Raw genomic sequence first — 20,250 nt, 5'->3', positions numbered from 1 at the left:
TTAAAGAAATATCGTTATGCATGGCCGTTTGCACCGACTAATTTTAAGCAACTTAAATATCACGACTTAATATCAACGCTGATTAGTGATTGTGTCTACTACAATTAATATCAAATCTTAATTGCGTAATTGCTGGTTATGCAAGCGATGGGCGGTAACATTTAGCTCAGACTGTAAATTATTATGTACATCTATCATTTTTAACCTCAATCCTGATGTGTATTTGAAAGAAAACACTTTTTAAAGATCAAAATACAAAATTGGATCATATTGGTTTATCAATCTCCGAATAATTTTTGTCTGTATAAAAATCACATCTGTTATTATTATAGCTTCGTGTTTAGTAGTACTGCATTAATTTTCCTCCCTCTCTCTCTCTCTCTCTCTGTTTTTAAGATAAAATGTATGAAAGTATTTGGATTAATCAGTTTTAAAGATAATCAAGACAAATTAATTGTATCAGAATCACATACAAGAAGATTCGCTTAAGGGTCAGTATGACCCTTAGAGTAGGGTTTTTTCCAGCTGAATTTCAAGCAAGTACGGGACACTTCGTGATATTCCTCGCGAACATCGAGCTGTAAATTGAGAACGATGCAACGGTGATGGTTCATTGGTCGCTTCACCTGTCGCTTGCACTTCACCTCACGTCCGGCATCCGGCGACGTGGAGCTGTCCGGCCGCGGGCCGTACCTGGCGCGTTTACTGAAAACAATGCTATAGATGTGTCTATCCGGTCCGAATTACGTGCACGTAACGTGAACCCATGGGTCACTGCATCGTGAAATTTCTGGCGGCTGGCTGGCGAAAGAGGAGACGTGGCTCGAGGCTCCGCGACAATGAAACGTGCGAGGAACAATAGGTGGAAACGGGAGTATCGACGAGAGATGTACGAAGTGGATCTTCCTCCGCACTGTGTCCGCCGGCGGGTGAGCAAGACGAAGAGCTGCCATGTTGGCCGACGCCAAAGGCACCGCCCCGGACTCGCGTTTCCATTGGTCGTCGGCTCGTTGTTCCGGAGTACGGGGAATGAAGGGAGGACTGCAGGGTATCCTCTCTTCAGCTTCACCTACGCTCCCCGCCGCGAGACTCCCCGGTCGCGTGTGTGCGCGAGACGCGATGTAACAGCGCGGTAGGTGTGGGTGCGTGAGTATCGACGCAACTGCAGACGTGTGCGTGGCCGGTGGATACGGTGTGTGCGTTGTATCGACGTACACGATACGCGCCGCACACGCTCGCGCATTGAGTAATTTTCGAGAAGGACCGAAGAACTCTCCTTCTCTCGCTTCCTTGAGGCCAAATCGAGGGCAAGAAAGCGTCCCTCGGACTGGATAGATCGTAATTTCAAGTATATTTTGCGGCCTGACGGGTCGTCCGGAAGACTACGGTGGAGACCACCGGCTGGATTATGGAAGATTTCTTCAATTTCGGTGGTGCTCGATGTTATTTCGTAAACTTGAAGCCAGATAGGCAAGAGATGGAAGAGCAGGGAAAGCGAAAAGAAATGTAATAATTTTTAGATTCGATTATTGTGTAGTGTAAACGAAATAATAGATCACAAGATAGATATCTTAGAATAGTTAGGTCAATTATTTATATAGTTAGAATCTATCAATATAATCAGAATAATTGCAAAATAAGGATAATGTTGTAACGATTTAATAGAATTGTAGCAACTCCTTTTTTATATATTTTTAACCATGTGTATAATGAACTACTATTACTCATATTTTTACTAATTTTATATATAATTACTATTATCTTTAACGTTAGGAATATAATAACTACGATACAACAGATAGTCCGATTGATTTTATCAATATTATGTATCAAATTTTCAATTTCGATATTGATCTTTGATCGGCTGTTGTGTTTTCCATGCACACAATCATGGGGAAGATATCTTTATTGCCGAGCCGTCGGCGCGAAAGAAGATAATTCGTACAATCGTTAATGTTTACCATCCGTGTACATTTATTATCTCCATTGGTCATTAAACACGACCAATATGCGTGCTGTCCGCTTTCATTAGGATTAGTCACGCACGAGTCTCGAACATTTGCCAATAATAAAAAGGGAAAAAAAACATTTGCTTATCTTGCACGCCTCTCTTTATCCACGTAATCCCTTGCAGCACGCATTGAGCCACGGAACACAATCGCGACAATAATTTTTATCGCGACATTCGTTAAGGCAGTCTACCCATTTTGCTTTCGTTAAATTATTATTTCGTCCCGTTGTCTTCTACATATTAATATTTAAAATTAAAAATTAAACACAAGGCATTGTTGCTCTTTTTTAAAGAAAATTCGACGCTGGATTTCTCGAGGAATAAAAATTATTTCCATTTTTAACTAATAATTTAAAACCTAATAGAGGATAAAAAATTGAATGATTTCATGTTCGATATAAGAACAAAGATCGAGAGATTAAAAAATATATCTGCTTCTTTGAATAAAACATTTTTGTGGACTAAGACAGGTAAATCGCGAGTGTGAAAAGCAATACGAAAGGAGATAGAAGAAGGAATATATAGGTAGCTATAACCGGCCAAAGAAGGAGTCGCGATAACTGTGGCGGTGGCGGAGCAGAGACTTCTTTGTGATTGAAAATTGATGGAGTGGAATCAAGGGGGCTGAAAGAGGTCGGCTAAGGGAATGACGGTGCTCGCGGTTCATTTATCAAAACACGCAAAAGGGTGACGCCGTTTACACGTGCGCGTTGAATTTCAAAGTAACAGAGAAAGAGAAAGAGAGAGAGAGAGAGAGAGAGAGAGAGAGAGAGAGTTTCATAGCGGAGAAAATAGAGTTTTACGTTCCGTATGTCGCAGCAATAAAATAGTAATTACGATCCGAGAGAGAGAGAGAGAGAGAGAGAGAGAGAGAGAGAGAGAGAGAGACTTCTGCATACATATGAATAAATTACTATTTTGCAATGTGTCTTTTACATATATGTATAAACGTATCATACATGTGTTGCGGAGATGCATCACGCATGGTTAGAATAATGCAGCACAAAATTTTGTGTTTTAAATATAATTAACGTGAAATCCATTTGGGCAAAGAGTCAACATGTTTGTATAACATCGTCTATATATGTTTGTTAAATTATACGAGGTAGAATAACGGGAAGCGTAAACGATTATTTTTTTTAAAAAGAGCTAACTCGAGGAAGTCGAAACACAGGGATCAGAGGATAGCGATGTCAAGCTTGTTGGGAATCGAATCCCGTGCTACGTATTTAAAGAAGCGCGAAACAAATCCGCGAACGAAATCGTCTGCTCCATTGAAAGCTCGTTAACGGGATCGTCGCTCGTAATGTCGCTAAGCCGCACTATCGCCGAAAGGCTGACCGAGTAAGAAGCCAAGTTTTCGCCTACTTTCCGTCCATCTTAAACAGGATTAACCTTAAACTGGGAGAATAATCCTCGCCGTATAATTGAGCAGTGAGTGGCATAGTTGCAAAGAGCCGATCGATTTATCGCATCGCGAGTTATGATATATTCCGCCGGTCTTTTTTTTTCAATTAACTGATTTAATCGCGGCTCATATTCTTATATCTTGACTAAAATAGTTTTCATAATAAATAACCTGTAGAGATAACGCAATATTTCAGAGATTATAAGTTTAATATTAAATCTTTTTCAGATGTCCCCCAAGTTCTTATAATTCGTTTTTAACTAATTTCTTCGTAATTATTCATTAATTTTTACATTGATATTAAAAAATGATCTATTCTTATTTTTTCTTATGTATTTATATATTATACGTTTTTTGATATGAAACGTTTCACCCGTAAAACTTAATCATAAAACTCAAAAACTACATGCTTTCCCAAAACTAGGTATATTTCGTTTCACAGATGAAAAAGACGTATCGGTGATCGCGAGTTTTTTAACAAGACAAGACATGAAGCGTTCCTCGATATAGAGTTCGTCCGGCGAATTACAATCCACCACCACTAACGTGGCGCAGCATCCCCTTCTACGTTGCCGGCTTGCCCCGCTCTTCGTACCCCACGCCGACGGACGAGAACGAGGGGGTACGATCCGCTCCGCCCAGCCACGTGACTACAGTGTCGACTGGCGGGGATGATGATAGGAAACCGAGAGGGGTGATTTGGACCGAGGAGCTTCCCCTCTGCCGCACCCCTGCTCGCTGCTCTAACCCTCTCTCTTTTCTCCTCGGTCGGCTTCTCGACGACTTTATGCCTCATAAAAATGATATAAAATTTGTAAAGACGGCGCGCTGTAACGACCGAACGGCTTGGCCGTATGGAGTGGGAGCGAGTAAAGGGGGTGAGTCAAGGGAGAAAGGAAAACGCACGAGCGCCTGGGGAGCGAAAAGGAAGAACGGCTAGCACCAGTAGTAAACGAAATCGAAACAGAGAGCAACCCCGAGGTACTGCTGTTCTTGACGGCAATCGATATGATTCCTTCGTACGAGAATAAACTCAGGACGGTTCGAGGAATGCGACGATACACGCGTAAAAAAGCACACGTGCCTCCTTCGTTCACTTGGTCAAAATGTAATCAAAAGATGCATCTCTCAATGTGGAAAAATTAAAATTATTTTGGAGTTATCGTGGGATGACGAGTGTCGTTCGCTGACATTTGTTCGAATTAATGGCGAAAAGATTCCGCCCGAAGATAAACTATCGGCGCGTCGGATGGACACGTTTTACAATCGAGATAGATATAGATTAGCCGTTTTTATCGTGCAGGTCGGTCGGCCGATAGAAGACAAAACCGATTGAAGATGTAAATTATTGCGTATCTTTCAGTGCAGACGTGTCGCTTTAAATTGCAGGTGCAACGGCCCAAATTTCATTGCGTAAACAGCATTAGTATCAATTTATGCGATAATTTTTTCAAGAAAATTTTAGTTATAAGATTATGGGTCTGTTTTCTATTGCTGAACTGGCTGTACTAGTTCAGAGTTTATCTTTTTCCTTCCAATGTGGAGTAAAAAATATAAACTCTGAACTATAGTGCAGCCAGTGTTCAGCAATAGGAAACAAACACTTAGTTATCTATTTGTGTATACTGGAAACTTAATTAGATCGTAATAGCCCTATGAGCGTTTGGAGACTTCTGTTACAGAAACATTTATTTCGAATTAGTTAATAAGAAATTTTTTTAATTTTTCTTAAAAAATCATTTTTTATTTTATTACACATTACTTGATCAACCTTGAACCCTCATGCATTTGGCGGCCATGTCAAGGCGGATAAAACTGACTAATCGGCAAATCGATTACCCCTGCAATAAGCATCACGAGATACGTATCGTTCTGGGAATGGCGATAAGAAAGGGTCGAAAGAATGCGAACTCTGCCTGCTTCGAGACTTCTTTGTTGAGATTCGGCGATGGAGTAGGTAAATGCAAGCACAAAGAAGGATGTTATCGCGGCGGTAGATACGAATCTCAAAAACGATATTTCGCACCGAGTATCGATTGTTTGCGCCACCAGCACGTTTTACTATCGCTAGTAAAACACGAGCGGAGTCATGTCGGCGGTGACAATTGATCTGCTCTCTTGCGGTCATAGAAACGCTTCGTGCCGCCCATTGGATCCTTTACGGCGATCCCATCGACCGGCTTATTCCGTCTATCTTGCCGATACATTTCAAATATAAACCATCCATCTTTCCATCCGAGAGATATAAAGAAACGAAAGTGAGTCTTCGCTCATTCATGGAATAAGAGATATTCAAACTATAGAGTTCAATGTAATAGAAATTTTGGATTTCCTAAATTTGAGAAATAAATCTTGTAAAGCCGCAAAGATTAAGTTTAAATTACTGGCGTTTTAAAACTAATTTTGTAAAAAGAGATAAAAAGTCGGTGACAGTACTGTTGCATTGATAAAATCTTTTAATTTTTACCTTTGATTTATAACTTAAAAAAAATAAGATGTTAAAATAAAGATTTGCAGAAATGTAGAAAATTAATATTTCAAAATCTTGAAAAATCTATTTATCGATTTCATTTCAATACCGCAATTCAAGCATTGGTGCCGAAAGCAATCTATTGTATCAATTAATAAACCACGACAAAAACCAATCACCAATGACCAATATCGAAAGTCGAGTAGGCGTGTCCTTAAAAGATTCCGTACTTGCGTAAGAAAAATTATATCTCTACAAATTGCGTAGCTTCGAAAGAAATAAAGATTTTATATGCAAGATATTAATGTATTTTTAATCAAAACAATATCTTATTCATCGGTCAATAGAAATGTTTAGAGTACATAATAGCAATTACTTGCATCATGAAATGAGTAAGCGTATGCATCCCTTTTTTGTTGAAATAATATTAAATGCTAATATATATACATATATGTGAATATTAAGAATAGTATAAAACTACAAGACATCTATTCTTTTTATATGCAATTATACACAATATATTTTAGCATTTCAAAGTTTTAAAGTAAATGCAATATGTAACGTAACGTAATATATATGTAAATCCTTTCATTTTTTATTTAAAAACGTTTTGCTTCCAAATTTATTTTCACATATCTATGTCAATCGCATATTTTGTACATTGCAAATTAAACGATATTTGCATATAATATAACTGAGTTCTTTTTATGTTTTTAGCGTTTTTTGCGTCGCGTCGCAAAATAATCGACTGACAGGTAATATTTAACGTCAGACGTGTGTGCTTGCGAGTCGAGTTCTCGTCGTTAAAACGAGCAACCGGCCGCTTGTAGCTGATAAACGTATATCTTATCCTTTTATGGCATCCCGGCAATAACTTAGTTTATGGTTGTCGCCGATATTGAGCAAATGACAAGTACAAATAATAATCACGCGTATGATGCGGCGTAGTAATTAGAATTATGAGTGATAATTAGATAATGCGAGGCCTTGTTTTTAGCGGCTTGTAAAACCGGACGATAAGATTCTGCAATTTCAGCTTTATGCGCGTAAATAACTACCGTCAATATTTATTACATGTCAATAGCCAAAGTTTGCTGATCGAAACATGCATACGTCATTTTCGCAAGTTTGATTACGTAAATTTGATTTTAAAGATCGACCTCAGGAAGATGCGTCAAATTATTCCAGCGTCTTTCTATAAATTTATCTCAAGTCTTTTTCTCATCGCATATCCATAATTAAATATTTATTTAACTACATTATTTACGTGTGTAGTATTGCACGCAAAATAAGTTTGCACAACAAGACTGCCGTAATAAGTACATCATACAGAATAAGATACTATCAGTACTTTAAAGTATAAGTTTATGGCCATTTTCTCAAAAAACACTTTATATATATATATATATGTGTATCGATTTCAAGATATGCAGTAGATTCGCGATAGAGAAAAATAGCGCCGACAACATGTCGCGCGAAGTTTAACCGTCGATAGAACGAGCCGATTATCGAATCCCAGTCAGAGTTGAACGTCGATCGAAAGAGATCAATAGCGAATAGCGAATAGCGAGTGCGATCGTGTGCGACAGCCTCGACGTTGAGGCCTGCAGCCGCAAAGCCGTGCCGCGACTCTCCTATATACAGAGATAATCCGTAATCCTTCAATTATTATTGAATTACAATAATTATGGCCGGACGTATAATACAAACGTCCGATTCTCCCGATCGTTTCTATCGTGTATCGGCCAAAATGGCGCGTTGCAAAGTTCTACTTGTTAATTTATCTTGCTACAGTTATATATAAATAGACATGACTTTATGTCGCGGATCATATTGTGCGTTGACTATTTCTACTGCATTCAATAAATACGATATTTTGCCAAGCATGTTTCATTTGTTCATCTTTTAATTTATGTATGCCATAATATAATACGCATTATGAAATATTACTATCATAGTTTTTCATAGAACGATATTAAGTTGTCGATACGTCCGACAGAACTGTCGAAATGCCAATACTGAAATACGCTTCTCACGCCCGGCATAAGACATCGCCGATGTACAAGGGTATAGGTAGGTGAAAAAGATGAAGGAGAGATGAAGAAAGATACACACACACATTATTCTCTAGAACTAGGAGAAGCCACATTTCTCATTCGAAGCCAGTGTCCATCCCCGATCATCATCTTCGACTTTAATTTACCGAGGTAGAGTGGTTTCCACATTTCGGCCGCGACATCGTACTCGCTGTACGTTGCTCATATAACTCGGATGGTCGCTTCAAAAATCAGAAGACACCCTGGTGAACACGTCCCACCCCGCATCCGCATCCTATGTAACCCACTCTCTCGTTCTCTCTCCCCCCCCTTTCCCTCTCTCTCTCTCTCTCTCTCTCTCTCTCTCTCTCTCTCTCTCTCTCTCTCTCTCTCTCTCTCTCTCTCTCTCTTTCTCTCTTGCTTCTGTCCCACCAAACCGAGTCGCGCCAATGTGGTGCTCCCACTCTAGCTCTGAACTCTGGGAAGTCACACGCACACACCGGCAAATAACGCCCACGCGGCCTGCACGGTAGGCGTGGCCATCTTGTCATTTGTCTCCTCTACTTTCCCCGAGGCGTTAGGGGATCCCCGGGATGGCGCTCTGTTCCTAGCTTGACGTATGTACTGCCGCTACAACCCCCGTTTTCGTATCGCGCTCTTCGTTTTCCACGCGCCCGCCGCGTTCTCTTCCATCGAGTGCTTTAGAGTCGCGTTTCCTCTTCCTTTTCACCCTTCTACCATCTGTACCGCCGATAGTTACTCTTTCCGTTTTCCTTTTCGTCCTTCCTGCGTCGGTTTTATTTTTCTTCCACATATTTTCTCTCCTCTCACTCTCTCTGTCTCTCTCTCTCTCTCTCTCGCTCTCCCTTTCTCGGAAGATGCTTCCATCCCCCGCCCTATTCGTTGCGTAACAACTTCTTGACGCCAGTCACGACGTCCACGGTTCCCTTTACTGACGACGATTCTCTTACGAGGATCACGCGCGGCCGACTTCGTCTCTGACCCTTCCGGACCTTGTTTCCCGCCGTAATAAGAACGAGTTGGACGCCGTCATGTCTACGAAGTAGTCACCGAGAAACTTGTAGGTTATTCGGTTGACGCAATACCACTCGATATACAGGGAATGGACGAGATACTAAACATAGTTTGCAATTCGGTCAAACCAAAAAACCAGTTGTCGAACGTAGCTAATCTTTCTATCTTTCCTCTCTCTACTTCGTTACTTTTTCAAATTTTAACTATGTAAAATTCCAAACGTTATGTAAAAATATATGGCATCGATAAACTTAGACTTTGTGACATTTAAATAGTGAAAAAAAAGCGATTAATGTATTTAAATCGTTGCCTGTGTTACATTCAAGATCATTTGCAATGTACATGCATATACTAATATTATTTGATATGGTAAAGTTGGCAATAACAATAAATTTTGAATTCTCAGATCAATCGCGCATGAATGTTGCACGACCAATATCGTATCGTTTGACAGTATAGATCAAGCAATCGGGAATTCGCTTTTCCTTGAAAACGCTCGCACATCCGCAGTCGTAAACTCCTTGCGTTCGAGGCACACCTCTCGAAATCGAATGGTACACCCAATACAGATGACTCCAGACGTCACCGCAGACCGATATTTGCTCCGACTGATAAGCCGTGCGATAACTACGTACTAGCAATTCCGATTTTGAATAGAGAACCGCCGCAAACTTCATTTTTGGTTTTATGAGACGCACGATATAGTAAAGTTGAATAGAAAGCGCGAACCGAAACAGAATAATTTGCGAATAATATTACCAATGAAAAAAATAATAAAAATACCAAGTATTATTCGTAACTGATATGCCAACAAATTTCAGCGCTTCAAACCACAAATGATTGTTAAAAATAAAATTTGTAAACCAAGTTGTAATAAAATGTCCTGATGCTTCTCCTCCACTTTATTCTCATCTTCATGAATCGCGCAAGAGAAACGGCAAGATTGACTTCTCGCAACAGCGCAAGGATGCCCAGACTATTTCCTCTCCACTGTTTTATTTGCACGTGAGGTGTTCAGGTAAACAAACGGTAATATAGCTATGTATTTCTTACGGAGGCGAAAGGTAATCGCCGATACTACTCCGACGGTGGTGGGATCGCGATCTCGCGTGGTCAAGGCGCTACAAGGTCGACCACGAGAGAAACAACAAACAATAATCGTCGTAGTACGGCAAGATCCACAAGATCGCCGGTAGAGTTCAAGAGAAAAGAGGAAACACCACGTGTGCGTGTGCGTTCGCTCGAAGGAACAAGCACGCCGACCACCGTCGCTACCGTAGGAGGGGCAACTCCGGGTCAAAGGTGGGGTTAAAATCCGAAGGTAGGGATGGACCGAAAGGGATGCGCGTCGGTGACACTGAACGTTAACCGGTGTAACCGCCTCGGGGAGCAATGCAACGAAAAGAGACGCGAAAGATCGTGGCGGCGTGGAAAATTCTATTATAACGATAATATTACAGTAATATTATAGCAAGATGGCTGAAAATGAAGACAGGCGAAAAGAGAACAATGACGAACTTAGGCACCTAAAGAGAGTTGCTATTACTGCAGACTAAACCTCACATACGAGACGGGAATTCGGAGCTAGAGATCGCGCGGGCAACGAAATGCGATAGGAAAGAAACGCCATGCGATTCTGGAAGAAGGGATGCCGTGCGAGAGAAAGACGTGTGGAGGGGCTGGTCGGAAGAAGCGCGGAGGAGGGACAAGACAAGACGACGGTGTGTAAGAGATCGCGAGGGAGCGGACGAGAACCCGCGTTACGTGGACAAGGATGCACACGACTGAAGCGGGAGGATACGAGCCGCGAACAAACGGCACCGAGAGAGATGCGTTCGGGATGTGGCGAGTCGAGGGAGGAAAAGAGCGAGCGCGGCAACGCGAGCACAGGCGTGAGAGATCGTGCCAAGGGGAGCGAGCGACACACCACGAGTACGAGCGAGATGTGCTAGGTGGGGAGTCTGCTCCGGGTGCGGAGGCAAAGAGAGAAGGAACGGATGGAGGGGAGTAAGAGCGAGCGAGCCGGAGGGAGAGGCGCAGTCAGACAGTCAGGCAGGCCGCCCGGCAAGCAAGGAAGGCAGGCAGGCAGGCAGGCAGGCAGGCAGGCAGGCAACCAGACAGACAGGCAGCCAGGCAAGCAAGCTAGCAGGCAGCCAGTGCACCAGCCAAGACCACTAGATCCGCTCGGCTTACCGACTTAGAGACTTAAGCCGGCAGGCAGTCCGAAAGGCTCAACCGGCTAAGCCTGGCGGACCCACCTACCAACCGACTTACGCGGCGCTAGTCACTACGACGCGTTTCATCTACCGGCGGGAAAATCAGGATACACCGCTGCGACCGGCGGTACCGCCGCCGCCGCCGCCTTCTTATATTTTCCTGCATCGCCGTGTCCCGCTCCGCACTTCTCCTCTCTGACGTACGTTAAGGGCGGAGGTGACGAGTAGTGACGAGTGCTGCGTGATCATCATCATCGACGCGCTCGTCCCGACGACGACGACGGCGACGACGTCGACGTCGTTGCCCGCGGCCGCGGCGTTCGACGACGGTCGCGGGTAGGAGACCTCGCCGTTCTCGTACCGCGCGCCTGTAAATCGCGTGTAAACACTCACGTCGTGGATTTCCGGAGTGAAAGACGAAAATTTGGAAGTGATGATAATATAGATCGTCGTGGTGTCCACAGGGGTGCCACGTTCACGCGTCGGGTGCGTCAAATTATCGGCGTAACTTTGATTAGTGACAGAAGCCGGTGGATGTTGGTGAACGACTCGCCGAAGAGAGTGGGTGACACGGGAGTGATGATCAACGTAGTGCTAGATATATTGCAGGGGACCTTGCTTACGTCTTGTCCGTCAACCGTCTTAACGTAGTGACTCCGAATCGTCGACAAACCTGCCCTACGAACGTTTACGACAGAACTCACGCGGAGAACGTAAGAGCATGAAGAAGAATCGCGACAAATCGTGAATACTTATAACGACCGACTCCATCAAAGAGAAAGAAATATAGCAAAAGTTTAAAAGATAAAAACGGTGGAAGAGCAAGAGAGGTAGAAAAATTCACCTACCTCAGGTGGAAGATGTTTATGAGGATGATAGTACTTAAGTAGTTTAACCTACTTAAAAACGACGTATTTTATAACTCTTAGCTTTTTTTCTTACGTAACACGACGACATTGAACCGACGGTTATCTGATTTATCAAGCCTCCGTGTCATAGCGCGCGTCGTCCATGTGAGTCCCACGTTGTTTTTTCGGAATCTTTCGGAGTCTCGCGTGAATTCGCGACGTCCACGTATTCCCGTCGGTCGATCTTGGATATCGAGTACGCGCTTATTTCGTTGCCGACGCTAAAGAAAACCGGAGCGTCAGCGAAGTGCCGACGGCATGACGAACGCGCTGTGACCGTCTCTGGTAGAATCGCACGAGTATAATTCTCTGACAAACCTATGTCAAAAAAATCTATCGATCTCATTACTGACTACGTCGACAACCGTCGCGCATCATATTCTTGACAGAAACTTCGACGGGACCCGATACGTCAAAATTCTCGTGAGACAAGTACTCTCTTCGAAAGAAAGCTGATGTTTTTAAGCTGGTAATCGCCTCTAAAAAACAATCACGCAGATTCTTATTGACGACGTGTACTCCAATCTACGGGACAGAGAGAACGCTTGAATGTGTCCTTAGAAGGAAGAAGCGGACAAACCGGCGTGATCGCGCTGATTCGCGGCCTCTCGCGGGCCAGGTTGATCGTGTCACCGAGTCGTAAGGAACAGTCAACACGACGTTAACTTTCTACAGTATGGAGCGGGGCGGCGGGGCCGGGGGGAGCCTCGAACTCGCCGGTGGCGGCGGCGGTGGCGGCGGAGGCGGCGGTGGTGGCGGCGGCGGCAACGCGGATCTGTGTCTACAGGACCTCGTGATCGGGCCTACGAGCGGCCTCTCGGTGCAGCATCACCAGCACGCGGTTGCGGCGACCGCCTCTATGGCCGGCCTACACGGCGACCATCTTCAGGGCGCGATGCACCATCACGATCTCCACGGTAATTCGCATCACGACACCTCGATGCTACACAACTCCAGCCACCAGCTGCACCACGAACCGTTAGAGAAACTTAAACGTGGTGAGTCGTTTACAATACTAAAGGCTACCCGGCGCTCGTCATTCTCGTTTTATCGTGACAAATTTAACGCGATCAGAAGTTTATGCGCGATTTGCTTACGGATCATGTATCATCCGTCTAATATATTTAGGGACAAACACGATATTTGCACGATATTTCAGATTTAATTTGTGTCTATTGTTGCAGACATATTTTATAGCTTTTTAATTGCTAGGTTTCATCGCTGTTAAGCGAGATAAAACAAAAAGTTATTATTTAACACAGAATCAAATAAACTTCAATTACAAAAAAAAGGATATAAATGTAATTTTTTTCGTAGAGCAATAGATCTACTTTAATATACCTGTACATAAATCCTCAAAAATAATTAATACAGTTAGCATATGCTATCAAGATTGAATAAATTTTTATCTAAAATTGCTTTACACCTACTCTTAGAATGTGATAACTACGGCAATTTTTCAATTCAGCACAATAATATATATCTATATAATAAAGATATTGTTTAAAGTTCAATAAGGTTTAATATGTAATAGCAATCGAAATGTGTGTGGTGTGTGTGGGTGTTGCTGCGTAAAATGAATATAACTTGCAACAAATCGAGAGAATCGCATTCTATAAGATCATGAAAAGATTAAGTTTGATAATGTCGCGGTAAAGTAGCTTCGCGAATGAGTTCGGTAATTACAATCGACGTGTTCTCTCTTGTGTATCGACAAGATATGAGGTTTGCTTTTTCCACTGTCGGCGCATCGCACGTTATCGCGATATAATCGCATGTAGCTGACTTGTCGCCTGATTTTATTGTTGGCGATACTATCGATCCTCGTTTATTCGCGCGATAAGTATCCGACGTTTTTCCTGACTTTGTGCCGCGCGAAAGCTGCATTATCGTGCATCTCCGCCAAAATCTCATATCACGGATGTGTCATTCGCAAAATAAGATTGATACGTGTGACATTGCACAAAAGTAGGAAACTTTCTTTATTCGCCGTCGTTCGCCATACAAATACCGCGACAAACAAACAGACACGCAACACGCAAACAATCGGAGTCAATGAAATAATTCGGCGAGGAAAACGGAAACGTTTGATGTTCGATCGGCGTAATTCAACGCGACGAATCGCGATGTGACGCACGATCTGAAATATTCAATTACATATGCTACGTCGCCGATAAATCTCGATAAGAAGGCAAAATTTAATATATTACGTCTCCCCCGTTGCGCTTTTATCGAACGATCTGTAATTCAGATGCATTTATTGCAAACACTCCCACTCTTGCAGAAAAAAATCAAATGAATATTATTTCCGTTGTGACCGACCAATCATAATCTATCATGTTATCGTATACGTAAGCAAAACTCTCAAACAATGATAATCGTGCGGTAGATAAGTATAGGTATATAACTATTAAGGAAATTAAAAAGGAGAAATCAATAAACGGATTTCCGTGCGTTAGCTAGAGACGAACTATTTGAAGCTCGATTTTTTCTTTTTTTCTTTCTTTCTTTCCAATCGTAATATCAATATCAGAAGAGACTCTTGTCTGATGAAACGACGTTGATTCTTGTCAAGTGCCAGACGAGCACAGATAAAAGTTTAGTACGAATAGCTTTGATAAGCACCGCTCCCGTTGTGTTATTCTATATCTTCACGGTACGAAGCACCAGATAAAACTTCGTATCCATTGAGTGGTAATGCGCCGTCGCCGAAAACCTAAAAACTCGAGAGTACACGCTTTATATACATATACCTAGCTTTACCGGAGATAAATTATTTAAACACTGTCTATTATTAAAATGTATTATTTTCCACGGCCCGACATAAATACTTTCGTTGAATATATTATTTCATGTTATTTGAGATTTTTTTTTCTCACATTACCCTCTCTTACTCTTCTGTTACAAATTCGTAAAATACTTAATTTCAGATACAAATAAAACTACATTTATATATGTAAGACCCGAAATGCTTCTTTACACCGCAAAATTTTGATCGAGGACGTTCGTTGGGAATGTTCGTCGAAACGGATGAATCGAAGTCAAGTTTCATAACTCTAGTCGTTTATTGTAATGTAGTGTCATTCGAGCGACGGACGATTTCAGTCGCACGTACGACGATCGTCGAAGACGACGAAGACGATCCTCTCTCGTGGCAGCGCCACCACCTGTTTTGTGATTCATTAACTCACCGGCTTATCGGGATAAGGTAGACTTATCCGGGGCTCGAACCCGACACTGCGGCTAAACCCGATCTTATTCCAATGGCATCCTACCTATCCCCATTTCGGTTCCAGTCCTAGACTCGCGCGCCAACGGCTCCCACCATTTAGGATCGCGGGTACTCTAAGAAGAGCTTCATTTTTCTCCTGAGTGTATCGAATTTTCCCCGCTCGCTTTTCCGACAATAAATCGTGCTCGCGTCTACATATGTATGTAAATGGATTCCACGAGAATCGTAGAATCCAAATCCGTGTGTTTCGATTTATGAATCCGTTCGGAGGATAAAACTTGATTATATGTAAATTCACGTTAAATTTTACGATTAGAAAAATTACTCACAACTTATTTCCCAAAGGATTATGCAATGTCAATGATTTTTCATTTAACTGCCCTATCATTATTCGAGCTCACTTTCGCATTATTTGTCGTCGCGCTTGATCGGTCAACAGGTAGAACATTGATAAATTCGAGGCGGTCGCGGGCGAATTAAAATTTCTATCGTGAACGCTACCCCACATATTATTGTCATTAATATCGCGGCGGGATTACGCGAGCTCTATTAATATCGGCACGTCGGCGTCGATGGAAATTAATGCCAGCGTCGACCGCGATAAAAGCAATGCCGGCCCTCTAATGAAAATGATGATGCGGAAATAGCGACGCCCGATCGGGCGATCGGATCGAGATAGCGAGCGAAAATTCGACGGGAAGAATCGCTGCGGAAAATCTCTTTTCCCCGTTCAGCCGACGGGAGGCTCAATATTTTGTCAACAGGGCGGCATACGGTCGGCTGCGATCTGCGCAGCCCCCGTTAGTCATTAACTACCCCTTTATTATCGCGCGGCCTTGCGATCGAGCTAGCAGATGCGTCGAAGTCCACCCTTGCTGCACCCCCCGGACTAATGGTGTTGACAAATTGCTCGGCTAGCCTCTAGTCTCCCCGGAGAATGCGCCCGCAAAAGTCTCCTCGCCGCAAACTTATGGGCGTTTAAACGCGAAATTGAACCGCGACTCGCCCCGCAGATCGTGATTCCTCCATATACGGGAACTTTGTCGTGCAGCGATCTTAAACGGAACTTGGAATTCCCGTCGAACTCCGAACGTTGTAAAAAGCGAGATATCACATCTCTTGAAACTTGAAACTCTGTTTCATCGAGAAACGCATTTGTAGTTCGTATTTAAAATCTCAATAATAATAACGTCTAGCTTGTTATATGCGTATTACGTAGTATAAGTATGAAATATAATATTGTATCTGTATAAGTAACATATCCACTTGTAAAGTTACTTTAAACCACGCAAACTCGAAAAAGTTTTATTAGTAATGACAAGTATTAATAATATATCTATGTATAATATCAATTTTGAATTATATATAATAGGACAATTAGCGGATGTATTCCTTTTGTATTCTACACGAATGCTTCTTTGAATCGTTCACGATCGGCGGGCACGATCGAGTCTTTCGATGAGCCGCGCTGATGTTCCGCTTCGATTTTCTCGATCAGCCAGCCAATCGTGGCGATCCTTTAAGCGCCGGGGACCAAACTGGTGGGATCAACATAGAAATGAACTGATTTCCTTCCCATTATCTCAGCTGCTGCGGTAAGGCAGGTCCCTGTCTACCTCAACAACGAGGTTTTGTGTACTCAGTGGGTTCCGACCGCCATCGGCTGGGGTAGGCTCATTCCCGAGGGTTGTCTCACCGACAAAATTCTTGTACGTGCCGATGTGTGAGAACTGAGCGGTAACCAGAGAATTGTAACATATGTCACGATTGACATTAAAACAGGTGCTACCGTTATAACTAGAGGTTATATATTAATGAGTCTAAAATACTTTTATATTGTTACTCCTAATCAATTAAATTCTATTTTTTACTGCAATTTAATTTGACATATTCATTCAATATATATTTCTAACGTGTTATTTATCTTTATTAATTTTTATTTTATTTTATTATAATTTAACTCAATTGCGGTTGTCGAAAAATTTAGAGATTATCTTTAAAAAAAAATTCTTCAGAAAGACGATACGACTCGATTTTTCAAAAATCTTACAGGGGGAGAAAAAATATGTCGTGCTGAGTTCACAATTTCTCATTGTAATAGGATGATCATTCCCGATCGTCCGTTCCCGGCGTCTCTTCTCAAATTCTGACACCAGAGTTTTCGGAAAGCGCCAGGCAGTCTGTTTCATTCAGTAGAATTTTTCCGAAATATCCTCGTCACGCCCCCAAAGGAGCCACTCGTGCTCAAGTTACTCATTGGTTCCATGTGCTTTCCCCACGCGTCAAGATGAAACTAAACAAATTGCTTGACAAGCGATAACGAACCCCATCCGCAGAATCGCTCCCGACGTTTCTGTGTCAGACAAACAAACTAATCGGTTGTACGGCCCTCGTGATTCTCTCTATCGCGAGGGAATAGATCTCCACGTATAGGACAAAACACTCTAGGATAATCTCTCTTGAGCACTTTATACACAATTAAGTGATTTCAAACACACCGTGAGTCGCTAATATCATCAAAAATTGTAAAAGTATACCTTCGATGCGAACAGATATTACAACGAAGAGAGAATTGCGTATTAAAATTTGCATTAAAAAAATATACTAAAGAATTTAAATATCTATTGGAATCTCGGTTTGCATTTTTTATCTATATCTTCCAGCGATAGAGCCCCACTAATGAAATTCATCGACGTGACGCGGCGCACGAGTGTCTTTATGTATTTATAGGCAGAGTGATTTTAAGACTCCGGATACAAAATACTTTGCTCCGGTGACGCATAGCGCCCGGTTGCGGTTGACTAATAAACGACTTCCTAAGGAAGCCAAGGATTAGGAGATTAGAGGCGGAGACCCAGCGGCGGACTAGGACTTTCTCTCGCCCGAGCAGAGGCTGCTGGGGCCCGCAGGTGCTCTCACCATGTTGTCGTACCTCAACCCCTGACGTAACCCCGACGTTCCTCCTGTTACGGTGATCGCACGCTTTAGTAATTATTGGACTCACGGCTGCGCTCGTCCGTCATTTGAGAAACGCTATCCCCTATACGTGACACATTTTGGTTTTCTCAGAATCGGGGGGAAAAAACGCGCGTTTGTCAAGAAAAGATTTGTGTCTTGTCTTTATCAAGAGAATAAAAATATAACAGGTTAATAAAAGAAACAATCAAGAGAAAATTGATTAACTCCAAACGATGAGAATTAATTTAAAAGTTATAGTTTAACACAAAGAATATTTTACTTGTGCTTGTTTGAGTTATTATGCGTTATGTGTATTGAGATATTGAACATTAATTTCATATCAGTAGAACATTTTCGGATCTAATAAAAGTACGACAGCGTAAGAAAATTTCGATGATCGAGCTATTTCATGTGACTTTTCAAGCACTTCGCAGCTGCGTGACACGTATATTTCACCAACCCTCATAACCCCCCTTTATAGTCGAATTACGTCGCGCCATAGTTCACTAAACACGTACAATTTTTGTGCCACGCGTCACGTATTCATGCTCACCTTTTCATGTTCGCTGAGCGTAAAATGATCTAAGCTTGGAGAAAAACATATTGATAGTTCTATCAGAACAAGCCATATTTATAAAATATAGTTTACATAAATAAATATTTACGTAAACGAATATTGAGATTAATAATTCGTTAACATCCGATTTCTTTATAACAAAGAATATTCTTTATAGTTATTTATATATAAGCTGTCATATGTGTGCACTCGCACTGTGTGTAGTCGTCACGGATAACATTAATCATTTCCAAGATATGGAGACATTTCTGTTCGATTACGGCAATAAATTAATAGCACCAGAATGTCAATTCGCCAAATATCTCTTGATCGATACCGCGTATATTGATGCGAGCTTTATTATCGCGCGCGACTAAAACTTACGGGTGATGAAAGCAGCGGCACGCTGTTAATTTTGTATCGGAGATCGGACTACAATGGCCTAAATCATAATCCACGGCTTTTATAGTTTCCACGGCTTAACGTCGGTGTGTACAGTTATCACGGTCCGGATTATACTTGCGCGTGTGTGTCGAAAAATTAACGAAATTGCATTATTTACTCGCGTACAGACAAATATTAATTTTCCATTATAGCAACCACGTAAAAATAAAATTGCATAATATCGAAACTGCATTTTCATTATAGTTATTAAGACAGAATTTGTTCGTAACGTAATTGTAAAAATTAATTGACTAATTATTTATCTTCTCTCTCGTTATTACAATATATTAAGTAAATTATTTCACATCAATCTCTAGATTATATATTATAATAACGATGATCACTCTATATGAAGAATGCTTGTAGGTGTTACTGCTGCGATTTTTATGCGAATTTCCTGAAACCCCCCGGTTATTCAGAAGGTCTTGAGCACACGACGTCGGCCGACAGAGAGTTCACCGTAACATCGCGATATCGACGAAAGGGCGTAAGTCGACTTAGCCCGAGCGCAAACTCGGACATGGCCGAGGTCATGGGATCGGAACGAGAGAGTCGATGGGGCTAAATGGAACGGGATGAAAACGGTGCGCGGCGGCTTCGCCGCTGCAATCGTCGCTGTCGCTCGTCGTCTTCGTCGTCGACGACGACGACGGCGTTCTCGACGCATGCACAGCCGCCCCGTAAAATCCGTGCGGATTAGCGGTCCACTAATATATCCCGCGGGCATAAAAACGCGCGCGACGAGGCAGTTGAGATATTCGTTCCCGTCGTCGTCTCCCCTGCTCTCGCGCTCGCAAGGGACGGGCCCGGTTTGTCTTTGGCATAAAATAACTTGAAGCGCGGGGAAAAGTAATAAATTTGTGAGTTACAACCTGTGTCTCTCCCTCTAGTTACCATCCCTCTTCCCTCCTCACTCGACATCCTAACTCTCGCTTTTCTTTATTCCGTCCGCTCGGCCGTACGTTGCGGTTCCTTT

The 20,250-nt window shown here is 42.3% G+C and overlaps 2 protein-coding genes across 3 annotated transcripts in view; one reads left to right on the top strand and one right to left on the bottom strand.

Moving 5' to 3' along the window:
• Lolal (longitudinals lacking protein-like) overlaps window positions 1-20,250 on the bottom strand; it is a 146,960-nt gene that overhangs the window by 120,557 nt on the left and 6,153 nt on the right. The gene's annotated exons all lie outside the window — the stretch shown is intronic.
• Ptx1 (pituitary homeobox homolog Ptx1) overlaps window positions 10,902-20,250 on the top strand; it is a 32,160-nt gene continuing 22,811 nt past the window's right edge. Inside the window, exon 1 of one of the 2 annotated variants that reach the window (XM_077417569.1) lies at window positions 10,902-13,079. In XM_077417569.1, coding sequence (XP_077273695.1) covers window positions 12,761-13,079 — 319 coding nt within the window. In that variant the 5' untranslated portion in view covers window positions 10,902-12,760. The remainder of the gene's footprint in view (window positions 13,080-20,250) is intronic. The other variant, XM_077417568.1, reaches the window with a different exon arrangement.

This window comes from Temnothorax americanus, unplaced genomic scaffold (assembly GCF_048541705.1).
Source record: "Temnothorax americanus isolate GAGA-0224 unplaced genomic scaffold, ASM4854170v1 Scaffold5, whole genome shotgun sequence".
NCBI lineage: Eukaryota > Metazoa > Arthropoda > Insecta > Hymenoptera > Formicidae > Temnothorax > Temnothorax americanus.
This window is presented reverse-complemented; position numbering and strand designations above follow the sequence as displayed.